At 44.5% G+C, this 12,666-nt stretch overlaps 1 protein-coding gene across 2 annotated transcripts in view; it reads right to left on the bottom strand.

The window, feature by feature from the left end:
* Positions 1-12,666, bottom strand: part of prkcha (protein kinase C, eta, a) — a 230,435-nt gene that overhangs the window by 72,709 nt on the left and 145,060 nt on the right. For both annotated transcript variants that reach the window (XM_060829335.1, XM_060829336.1), the window contains exon 9: positions 11,727-11,900. In XM_060829335.1, coding sequence (XP_060685318.1) covers positions 11,727-11,900 — 174 coding nt within the window. The remainder of the gene's footprint in view (positions 1-11,726; positions 11,901-12,666) is intronic.

The following is a 12,666-nucleotide window of genomic DNA, read 5'->3' as shown; positions in this document are numbered from 1 at the left end:
ATCAAAAATGAATTCATTGTCATCAGTACACTCTTAATTTCAGATTTTTATTGAATGCAAATTCCAATATCTGCCATGATGGGATTTGAACCCAGGTCCCCATTACCTGGGTCTCTGGAACAGCAGTCCAGTGATAAAACCATTATGCGTCATCTTCTCATAAAGCATGACAGAAACTAGCTTTCAATTTCAGATTTATTTTTGGATTAAATTTCACTAGCTACTGCAGTGGAATTTGAACTCATTAGCTTGGATCTTGGGATTACTAGTCCAGTGACATTATCACTAAGCTACAGTGGGCACAAGATTTGAACTGCTACGTGTTCAATTCAAGGCAGTATTATGGACCAGGCCAGACCACTTCAAAACATTTCAAGAAAGCAGCCCGGACCCTAACTTTGCTCGCTGTTTTAAGTGGGTGTAAAGTGGATATTCCAGGAGGGATGCATCTGGCCCAACCACTTAGTTTTAAACAAAACAGAATTTATTTGCAAGATCGCTGAATGAAATACAAACAAAAGAGAACAGAATACAGAATAATTTAACCTATCCAAACCTCAACAGATAGTCTCAATTTAATGATGCCATTTCAAATTCCTGCAACAATCCCCATAAAGATCCCTTGGCAAAGAAGGTAAAATAAAACACAGGGTCTTACAGGACAGAGAGATAGCAGAGAGATTCAGCATGGAACATCTTCTTCCATGGAGCGGTTTCTTTGACCAGTAGCCTCAAACTGAACAGACTGGTTTTAGTGAACAGCCAAACTGCTAAAAGACCAAACCAAACCAAAGAAAAGCTGCACTTGGAGAACTGGCCGCTCCCCTTTCATTGGACCAGTCTTTTTTTTATAAATGTGAATGCATTCTCAAGTAAATTAACCCCAGACACTTAGGAATCAGTGTCTTTATGACCTCCTGAAAACAAAACAAAGGATAAACCTACTTGTCTACCAAGGAGTAGTGCTGAAAATGTGTTGCTGGTTAAAGCACAGGAGGTCAGGCAGCATCCAAGGAACAGGAAATTCGACGTTTCGGGCCAGAGCCCTTCATCAGGAATGAGGAGAGTGTGCCAGACAGGCTAAGATAAAAGGTAGAGAGGAGGGACTTGGGGGAGGGGCGATGGAGATGTGATTGGTGGAAGGAGGTCAAGGTGAGAATGATAGGCCGGAGTGGGGTGGGGGCGGAGAGGTCAGGAAGATGATTGCAGGTTAGGAGGGCGGTGCTGAGTTCGAGGGAATTGACTGATACAAGGTGGGGGGAGGGGAAATGAGGAAACTGGAGAAATCTGAGTTCATTCCTTGTGGTTGGAGGGTTCCCAGGCTGAAGATGAGGCGCTCTTCCTCCAACCGTCGTGTTGTTACGTTCTGCCGATGGAGGAGTCCAAGGACCTGCATGTCCTCGGTGGAGTGGGAGGGAGAGTTAAAGTGTTGAGCCACGGGGTGGTTGGGTTGGTTGGTCCAGGCATCCCAGAGATGTTCCCTGAAGCATTCCGCAAGTAGGCGGCCCGTCTCCCCAATATAGAGGAGGCCACATTGGGTGCAGCGGATGCAATAGATGATGTGTGTGGAGGTGCAGGTGAATTTGTGGCGGATATGCAAGGATCCCTTGGGGCCTTGGAGAGAAGTAAGGGGGGGAGGTGTGGGCGCAAGTTTTGCATTTCCTGCGGTTGCAGGGGAAGGTGCCGGGAGTGGAGGTGGGTGGTGTGGACCTGACGAGGGAATCGCGAAGGAAGTGGTCTTTGCGGAACGCTGATAGGGGAGGGGAGGGGAATATATCCCTGGTGGTGAGGTCCGTTTGGAGGTGGCAAAAATGACGGCGGATGATACGCTGTATACAGAGGTTGGTGGGGTGTAGGTGAGAACCAGTGGGTTCTGTCTTGGTGGCGGTTGGAGGGGCGGGGCTCAAGGGTGGAGGAGCGGGAAGTGGAGGAGATGCAGTGGAGGGCATCGTCGATCACGTCTGGGGGGAATCTGCGGCCCTTGAAGAAGGAGGCCATCTGGGCTGTACGGTATTGGAACTGGTCCTCCTGGGAGCAGATGCGGTGGAGACGAAGGAATTGGGAATATGGGATAGTGTTTTTACAGGGGGCAGGGTGGGAGGAGGTGTAGTCCAGGTAGCTGTGGATGTATAGTAGATGTCTGTGTTGAGTCGGTCGCCCGAGATAGAAATGAAAAGGTCTAGGAAGGGGAGGGAGGAGTCTGAGACAGTCCAGGTGAATTTGAGGTCAGGATGGAAGGTGTTGGTAAAGTTGATGAACTGTTCAACCTCCTCGTGGGAGCATGAGGCAGCGCCGATACAGTCATCGATGTAGCGGAGGAAAAGGTGGGGGGTGGTGCCAGTGTAGTTGCGGAAGATGGACTGTTCCACATATCCTATGAAGAGACAGGCATAGCTGGGGCCCATGCGGGTGCCGATGGCAACTCCTTTAGTTTGGAGGAAGTGGGAAGTTGGAGGAAGAGCGCCTCATCTTCCGCCTGGGAACCCTCCAACCACAAGGGATGAACTCAGATATCTCCAGTTTCCTCATTTCCCCTCCCCCCACCTTGTCTCAGTCGATTCCCTCGAACTCAGCACCGCCCTCCTAACCTGCAATCATCTTCCTGACCTCTCCGCCCCCACCCCACTCCGGCCTATCACCCTCACCTTAACCTCCTTCCACCTATCACATCTCCATCACCCCTCCCCCAAGTCCCTCCTCCCTACCTTTTATCTTAGCCTGCCTGGCACACTCTCCTCATTCCTGATGAAGGGCTCTGGCCCGAAACGTCGAATTGCCTGTTCCTTGGATGCTGCCTGACCTGCTGCGCTTTTCCAGCAACACATTTTCAGCTCTGATCCCCAGCATCTGCAAACCTCACTTTTTACCAAGGAGCAGCATCATGACAGAAGGTGCACTCATAATACAGCCAAGAATGTTGACCATCAACTTGCAAACCTCATAGCAATTACAATAGCAGGAAGGAAGAGTGAGAGAGATTCCTGGTCAATCATGCGATCAAAGAAACATTGAAACTGATACCAGCTGTAATGATTCCAGATGATGGTAATATTGAACAAGTCAGATCCCAGAATGAAATCTGGTTTGACAGGTCATATTCCTTTTGTTCAGATCATTAATATAGTCAATAGTCACTGAGACATAGTTGCATGAGGCTGCAGACTGTGTTTGTTGAAAACAATGGAAAACATTTATAACCTAAAATTGTCACAAAGCTGGTTCCTTTTTTCTAAAAGCTGCTCCTTTTCTCAAGGATACTATGTCCTTGGTTTTTTATCAGAGGGGTTGTAAACACTTCTGGTTCCAATTAGACTGGTTTGGTACAGAGACTAAAAAGGGGACTGAAAGGCCTTTTGTTTATGTATAAACGGATGAGACTTCAGGCCAAAGTGGTCATGTTTTAGAAGTGAGCTGTATAATGAAAGCGGAGTGGTCAGCTTTCTAGCTGAGCAGTTCAGTCCAGACCTAGTTGAGAGTTCAACAGCAAGCTGTGTGTAAACAGGCTCTCTCTCTCTCCTTCTGACCTTCTAGCATCAACCTGTTCCACTTTTTCTTTACTATTTTGAAGGAAGTTTACTTATTTGGGACTATTGCATATATTCGGAACAGCATAATTAAGTCTAGTTTAGATAGATGAGTTCTGTAGTGGTTCTTTATTCTGTTCTTTGTGTTTCATTGTGTAATTTTGTGAACAAACTTTTGTCTGTTTTAAAACCTAGTGATCAACATAGCTAGCTTACTCCAACTAATTCTCACTGTACAGTTACCAAAACAAATTGTAAAGTTATGGTCTGGGCTGCCTGCTCAAGAATGTTTTGAGTGGTCTGGCCTGGTCTATAACAGAATGTGGGCTCACCCAGGATCTTAAACAGTGAGTGGTAGGTGCTAGTGTCTTTATTTCGGGTGTTGGTTTGGTTGGGATAGTAATGGCTCTTTGAGTTGCCAAAAGTTTTCTGGAAGTGGATGCGGTGACTTTGGAAGTTTTGCAAATGGTGAATAAGACCAAGTTGCAAGAATTAGCACAGAAGCTGGAATTGGAACTGCCTTATTCTGTGAGGAAAGGAGAGATAATTCCAGCAGTAGCTCAGCGTTTAAACTTTGCTGGAGAAACCATCAGAATCTATAGAGATGGCAAGACTTTGATTGCAAATGAAGCAGCTTGAGTTAGAGGTAAGAAATAAAGAGAGAGCAGCAGGAGAGAAAGAAAAAGAGAGCGCTTTTGAACTTCAAAAACTGATACTTAAAAACAGAAGTCAGCTGAAAAGACTGGGGATAAAGGCTGAAGGTAACCTTAGTGAAGATGTAGTGCGAACTCATGTGGAAGAGCAAGAATTTAAACAGCAAGGTTAGCAGCTGAAGTAGCTGATGATTATGAGCTGGTCCATAATACTCAGTCTGGCTTTCAGAATCAATTTCAGTCCATGAGGGATAGAAATTGGGGCAAAGAGAAACGTTCATGTACAAAGGAAAAGGTAGATCGCAGTGAAGATCATAAAGATAACTTACCACAAAGTAAAAAAGAAATCCTTGAGGGGGACAAAGAAGTTAAAAAAACTCTGGTGTTTTCATTGTAATAAAGTGGGCAACTGTTGACAACTTCCTTGCCTGGACTAAGTAAGACCATAGATGAATCCCTTCCAAGTCCACCAAGGTGAACACTTTATAAATCTGACAGCTTCAACTTTTGCAGATTTTTAACCAAACTCTCCTGGCTTGCATGTTTTATAAATTAATCTCTTCTGATGAGATCACATGTTCCCTAAACTGCCGTGACTCCTCCCTCTAGGAGAGGAATTAAACAATGCTAAACGCAACACAGATGTCATCTTCTTAAATTCCAAAGTGAATTTAAAAAGAAAAAATGCTCATCCTAGATTTCTCTGAACTGAAAATAAAGCTAATGGCCTGAGATTTGACTTGACCTGTCATAAACCCAATAGTGCAAACATCTTTCCATTAACACCACAGGCGTCCGTTATGACTTGCTTTCTGAAAAAAAGTGACGCAGTTAGTTCACTGTTTCGTAAAGACACACTGACCTCTCTCTTTTCTTAAGAGAAATTCCTGCAGAGAAGCAACAACACATATGTCTTTTGAAATTAAAACTCCAAAAATGAAACTAGTATATTTAAATTAGATACCATTCATCACATATCACTACCATTAACTCCAGAACATAACAACATGCACATAAAAGTTCACATTTCCAGAGCAACGCAGACTTCCTGAGTGAACTATAATACACCACCACCATCACAATTTCAGTTGTTCGAAAACGCCTCTTCCTTTCATTCTGCTTTCCTCTATCAAGAGAATGATCAATATGCACATTGTCAGAATCAATATGATGCAGTTTTCACCCACGGGGATTTGTCATGTGAAGAAACTATTCTGAAGAGTTTCAATGCATTTTAATTTTTCAGCAACAAATAATACATTGATTTCAACTTAGTTTCGAATCTGCAGATGCAAATTGCTCAACGAAATGCAAATCCGATAGGCTAAGTCTGTGAGAGACTCAGGGTTTCAACTCTGCCCCTGGGATAAGGCAACTGCATTTACGAGGTGAGTGATAGGTAACAGCTCATTGACACATATTCCAGAGTCAAAATTAAAATAGGAACAATATCAAAGCAATAAAATGTCACAGGGTTGCTCAAGGACATCGTTGTTGGAGACAGCAGCGTTAAGGAAAAACAAAACAGCCTTACTAGTTTTCTCATTGTAAATCCTAAGCCTTCAGCATTCCCAATTATTGAGCAGTGAATCAGGTTGCTTCTTGACCTGTAGAAGTCAGGAAGTTGCTTCCCTGTTTCCCTGCTCCTCCAGCGGGTGTCTAACCCAGAGATGAAATAATCAGTTGCTTCACATGCAGTGTGTGAAATTGGAGTAATTAATTATCAATTACACATTGAACTTGCCAAAATAAAGTGAAGGCTTATGTGGAAGTGGACTTTGAATGGAGTAACAAGTCTTAATTCTGTGCAAATAACCTTTCTGGTCTTGAAAGTGAGCTTATATAGTATGGAATCTCTTTCTGCTCCTTTGATATTGTTTAAGATTTCAAAAATGTTTTTTTTTTATCTTTGACTTTTAATCTAATCTTTCTTTTCTTTATTTTGCTTCTGAACTAGATTTAGCATTTAATTCAGTATGTGAACTCTGAGCTGCTCATTACAAATTCTTCAATCTGATTGGTTGACATGATACACAACTCCTTGACTGATTCAAGTAAAAAGTGAGGTTTGCAGATGCTGGAGATCAGAGCTGCAAATATGTTGCTGGTTAAAGCACAGCAGGTCAGGCAGCATCAAAGGAACAGGAAATTCGACGTTTTGGGCCAGAGCCCTTCATCAGGAATGAGGAGTGTGTGCCAGGCAGGCTAAGATAAAAGGTAGGGAGGAGGGACTTGGGGGAGGGGCGATGGAGATGTGATAGGTTGAAGGAGGTCAAGGTGAGGGTGATAGACTGGAGTGGGGTGGGGGCGGAGAGATCAGGAAGAAGATTGCAGGTTAGGAGGGCGGTGCTGAGTTTGAGGGAATCGACTGAGACAAGGTGGGGGGGGAGGGGAAATGAGGAAACTGGAGTAATCTGAGTTCATCCCTTGTGGTTGGAGGGTTCCCAGGCGGAAGATGAGGCGCTCTTCCTCCAACTGTCGTGTTGTTATGTTCTGCCGATGGAGGAGTCCAAGGACCTGCACGTCCTCGGTGGAGTGGGAGGGAGTGTTAAAGTGTTGAGCTACGGGGTGGTTGGGTTGGTTGGTCCGGGCATCCTAGAGGTGTTCACTGAAGCGTTCCGCTGGTAGGCGGCCTGTCTCCCCAATATAGAGGAGGCCACATCGGGTGTAGCGGATGCAATAGATGATGTGTGTGGAGGTGCAGGTGAATTTGTAGCGGATATGGAAGGATCCCTTGGGGCTTTGGAGAGAAGTAAGGGAGGTGGTGTGGGCGCAAGTTTTGCATTTCCTGCGGTTGCAGGGGAAGGTGCCGGGAGTGGAGGTTGGGTGGGCGGGGGGTGTGGACCTGACGAGGGAGTCATGAAGGGAGTGGTCTTTGCGGAACGCTGATAGGGGAGGGGAGGGAAATGGTGGTGGGGTCCGTTTGGAGGTGGCGGAAATGACGGCGGATGATACGCTGCATACAGAGGTTGGTGGGGTGGTAGGTGAGAACCAGTGGGGTTCTGTCTTGGTGGCAGTTGGAGGGGCGGAGCTCAAGGGCGCAGGAGCAGGAAGTGGAGGAGATGCGGTGGAGGGCATCGTCGATCACGTCTGGGGGGAATCTGCGGTCCTTGAAGAAGGAGGCCATCTGGGCTGTACGGTATTGGAACTGGTCCTCCTGGGAGCAGATGCGGTGGAGACGAAGGAATTGGGAATATGGGATAGTGTTTTTACAGGGGGCAGGGTGGGAGGAGGTGTAGTCCAGGTAGCTGTGGGAGTCGGTCGGTTTATAGTAGATGTCTGTGTTGATTCGGTTGCCCGAGATAGAAATGGAAAGGTCTAGGAAGGGGAGGGAGGAGTCTGAGACAGTCCAGGTGAATTTGAGGTCGGGATGGAAGGTGTTGGTAAAGTTGATGAACTGTTCAACCTCCTCGTGGGAGCACGAGGCAGCGCCGATACAGTCATCGATATAGCGGAGGAAAAGGTGGGGGGTGGTACCAGTGTAGTTGCGGAAGATGGACTGTTCCACATATCCTACGAAGAGACAGGCATAGCTGGGGCCCATGCGGGCGCCCATGGCAATTCCTTTAGTTTGGAGGAAGTGGGAGGATTGGAAAGAGAAGTTATTCAGGGTGAGGACCAGTTCAGTCAGTCGAAGGAGGGTGTCAGTGGAAGGGTACTGGCTGGTGCGGCGGGAAAGTAAGAAGCGGAGGGCTTTGAGTCTGATTCAGACAAGACCGAAATCCCTCATTGAGGATGCAGTATGAAATTGCATTTCTAATCACTGCAGAAAAGGCCACACAAAATGTTGTGTGTAAGTAACAGAATGTGGAATCTCACCCTTGTTTTTGGCTTAGTGTAAATTGCATTATGATTGGTGGAATGATTCTCACTAGTAGACAGAATAGGTTTTCTCACGATATTTTGCCACACTCACTATTTGAGGCCTGGCAGTGAGAATCGTATTCCATATTTGCCCCATCTTACCCAATGCGGTTCTTTGAGCAGTTTGCCACTCACTGGGCATCCTGGAGTTAACCAGCATGGCCTTGCACTGGTACCATATTTAAAAGGCCACTGTGCACCTGGATAAGCATCATCAATCTGGGGCTGCACAGATTCTGCCTTTGGCCCCGGGGCTGATGGGGGGTAAACTGGCACCTGATTTGCCAGCAGGATCCGGAGGCTCCAGCTGGAAGGAGTGTGCAGAGGAGGGACTTCCTCTTTCCCCAGGACTAGCAGTGGAGGCCACAACACCAGAACATGTCAATCTGGTCTGAAGGTACCAACCAGGTTACTGCAATCACTGCCCAACATTGTAGAAGGAGATCGATATGCTTCACCACTCTACCAGCATAAGTGTGACCATTCTACGTCATGCCTCACACTCATTCTATCCCTGCTACCAAGGCCATTGCTTAACTTTCTCTCAAAGGCATGTAACATCTTCCCCAATCACCCTCACCCATCCTGCAACACCACTAACCTTGTGCACCCTCTGCACTATTTACTCATTCACTCAGTAAACCACTTGACCTGTACCTACAGTAAAGTTGTGCCACCCAGTTTTATCTTCGATAGTACCTGCCTGTGTCTGGTACCAGGAGCAAACAGTCACAATAGGGCAGAAAGAGTCAAGACTATGGTAAACTTCCTCTCTTTGGCTTCTTACTCCTTATGAGAAAAAGGTCCTGATTCTGACTGTCCTGAGCAAGGCCCAGACTGAAATGGAGAAAGTGAGGACTGCAGATGCTAGAGATCAGAGTTGAGAGTGTGGTGCTGGAAAAGTACTGCAGGTCAGGCAGCATCTGAGGGGCAGGAGAATCAACCTCTTGGGCATAAGCCCTTCATCAGGAATGAAGGGCTTATACCCAAAATATTGATTCTCCTGCTCCTCAGATGCTGCCTGACCTGCTGTGCTTTTCCAGCATCACATTCTCGACACATACTGATAATGGAGTCGACCCTTGACTTCCAGTGCTCAGCAAAGGCTATCTCCCTTGTCTGGTTTGAGACCTGCTGACAACAAGTCTCCAGATTTTGTCAATGCCAAACGGTACAGCAGGATAGCAGTAATGTGAACCAAATACCTCTGTTTGAGGCAGTAAAGTGTAAAATGTAAGGCAGGGATGATGCAAGCATCGAGATAGTCCTCACTCACTCTAAGCCTATGACAGCGAATGAAGAGCCCAGAGATGCAGCATGGTCCAGTTGATATGTGGGCACATGTCCTTGAGAGTAAAGTGCCTTTGCTACAGCATTACAATGGTAGGTGCCAGTGCAGCCTGAGATGCATCATTGACATGCAGAAGCATCCTGTAAATGGATCAGAGATGTGCCATGCAAGTTCATTAGAGGCTGCCAATGTTGGATGCCAATGTCCTTGGATGTGGGTGCATGGGGCTGGTGTTCATGGAGTTGCCCTGAGATGTGGTGCCCAGTGTCTAACATCTATGGCCTTTGGAGTAAGCAGCCAGTCTCTATGTCATATTTATCCAACAGCAAGTTTACAAGGAGAGTTTGGTAAGATCACCACCCATGGTGGGTTAAACTGTTAACTAGTTATTTAACAAATAACGAAGAGCATCAACAGGCAGCTCCTCTCGCAAGAATCTCATTGTGCCACTTGAGCAAAAGGTGGGGCCAGAAATTGTAGTGAGATTATCTTGGCATCGAGGCGTCCATCCAATTCTATCATCAGTGGTGCACAGACCACATCACTTACAGCCTGGTTAGATTCTGTCCACAATTTCTCCTGACACAAAATCTTGGCGATTGTAAACTCAGAGACACATCAACCAATCAAGTCACTATTCTACGTGATAGCACATGATAACAGTGAACCCATTCTTCATTAAAAAACATTAACTGCTGCTTATTTTCTGATTCTTCTATTCATACATTAACAAACTCAGTTACCAAGTACAATGTACAATGCTCCTAGATCCCTCTGCTGTTAGGCTGTATGTACTGCACAAGCAATAACATGGGAAATAGGTCAAACAAAACAAAAAGACTGCAGACTTTTTTTACACAAACAATAAAGGCTTAATATTCTCTTCATCTTTCCCCACAACACCAGGCCATCCATGATTTACTTCATCCTTCACTGACATCTACAATGTTATTACCTTTTCATGGTGGTGTTAGGATGACTATTGAGCAGCAAAGTAAACATAACAAGAATTGCCCAGCTTTTCATGCTCCCCTTGACGGTGCACAGAATTGTGTGCACACAGGACACACAATGGCCTAGTCGTATTATCATTAGACTATTAATCTAGAGTCCTAATAATCTGGGGACCCAGGATCAAACCCCATGATGGCAGATGTTGGAATTCGGATTCAATTAAAAATTTGGAAATTAGGGTCTAATGAAGATCATGAAGCCAGTGATGACTGTCAAGGGTATAACTCATCTGGCCCACTAATGTCCTTTAGGGAAGGAAACTGCCATCTTTACCTGGTCTGGCCTACATGTCACTCTACAGCAATGTGGTTGACTCCTATCTGCCCTGTGGACAATTAAGGATGGGCAATAATTACTGGCCTTGCCAGAGCCACCCTCATCCCATGAATGAATAAAAACAAAAGTCTGAAATGCGTGTAATAAAGTACTTGAGGCTGGAGAGATCAGACAAGGCTTTGGAGGTAGTTGAAAATGAATGCTAGGGTTTTAAGTTTATTGCAAATACTTGGGAGCTAGCAAACACAGTAAGGATGGGACTGGTAAATGGCCAGGATTTAGTCAGGATGATAAAGTGTGTGAATGGCTTTGGGTTAAATTAAGGTCAGGAGCCTGATGAGGATGAAATTGGAGGAGTTGAATCTCATGCAGAAAAATGAGATGAACAGCAAAAATTCTGGTTTCCTTTTTATAAAAGGAAGCTGTAGAGCTGCTGGGGAAAGTGCATAGAATATTTACTGAAATGATAACAGAACTGACAAGTTTTACCTCTCAGGAAAGTTGAACAGACTGGAGCTGTTTTCTCTCCAAACAAGAAAATAGAGTGATGGTCTGATAGAGGTCTTTATGATTAAGAAAGTATTTGATAAGATGGCTGTAGAGTAAAGGTTTCCACTGATAGGTGAGATGAGGAACCATCAAAACAATCTAATTATTGAAAATTCAGAATTCAGAAGAAATTTCTTTACTCAATCACGTTTAGCAAATGGAAAACATTGTGTTATTGAGGTGACTAGCATTGATGCATTTAACGGGAGATCACAGCACTAGATATGAGAGGGAAAGAAGGATATAATGATGGGATTAGATGGGACTGGAATGGCATAAGCACTGGTGCAGTACAGACCAGTTGGACTGAACGGCCATTTTCTGTGTTGGAAAATACTATAAAATACTTACAATATTCATTCTCACGCTTACCATTTTACTACACCAGTCATGCAAGACAAAAATGCATAAACTTGACCATCTCCAGGTTTCCAGAAGGATCTCATTCTCTCATGGTTGATTCAGAATGGGATGAAATTATAATGTACTGTGGATGATGCACTGGAAACACTCATTGTAACAGGACCTGGTCTAATTGATCTCTACAATGCTTACCATAGTCTGGAAGCAACAGAAGATCTGTGTAAGGTACGGGTGATTTCTAGCCAGTGACAGGATCCGTTTCTCAGTCATCGTACACTCCACATCATCATCTTGGAGAATCATGTCTTTCTTCAATATTTTCACAGCGTAAACATCTTCAGTGCCTTTTAACTCAGCCAGCATCACCTGAGGGTTGGCAGCAAGTTATGGGGTAAATACAAAACAAAGAAACAAATGGACCTTTCTTTTTCTGTAAAGTTAAAACATGTTTGATCTGATTAGGTACTGCTTCTCTTCCTAAACAAATGTCAAGAAATTCTCTGGCTTGACTCCTGCTGTCTTGAAGATGATAACGAATTATGTATTTAATTACACAAAAAAGCTACAAACCTAATTATAAGGACAACCAAAAACTGAATTCAATCTTGCAGTCAACATTACAAAAATATTTCCTGACTGTGAACCTTTTATAAGGATAATTCTCAGGATGTAGACCCATAACATTAAAACAAAGTGTGCAAACTGACTTCTCAAAGGAATATGGAATTCTGTCATGTAATAAATTATTTGCTCTAGACTCCAGTCATGAAAGAAAACACTAATATTCTCTGTATCCAGTAACCCCATCTCACAAAAAGGAACCACTTGAACCCAATCAAACAAAAGCAAGATCATGGGACCTGCACTTGCCTCCAGATCATGTGCTGATTATTTTGTTTAAGGCAGAATGCTCCCAGAATTAGGTTAATTTTTGTGATAGTTGTGTTGCTCTCAGAATGCTGTGCAGAATATAGATAAATTGCTTCACAATAATGGATTGGTTCATGAATAATAAAAGATTAGCAACAGGCCTGTTGTCATTCCACTACCATATGTTGAGCAAAGCAAAGAGCGAGCAGCACATGTGGTGGTTTCTTTTGTTCCAGCATCTGACATGACTCTATGAGATAAT

This window comes from Hemiscyllium ocellatum, chromosome 8, assembly GCF_020745735.1.
Source record: "Hemiscyllium ocellatum isolate sHemOce1 chromosome 8, sHemOce1.pat.X.cur, whole genome shotgun sequence".
NCBI classification, from domain to species: domain Eukaryota; kingdom Metazoa; phylum Chordata; class Chondrichthyes; order Orectolobiformes; family Hemiscylliidae; genus Hemiscyllium; species Hemiscyllium ocellatum.
The sequence above is the reverse complement of the archived record's forward strand: the minus strand, read 5'-3'. Positions and strand labels throughout refer to the sequence as shown.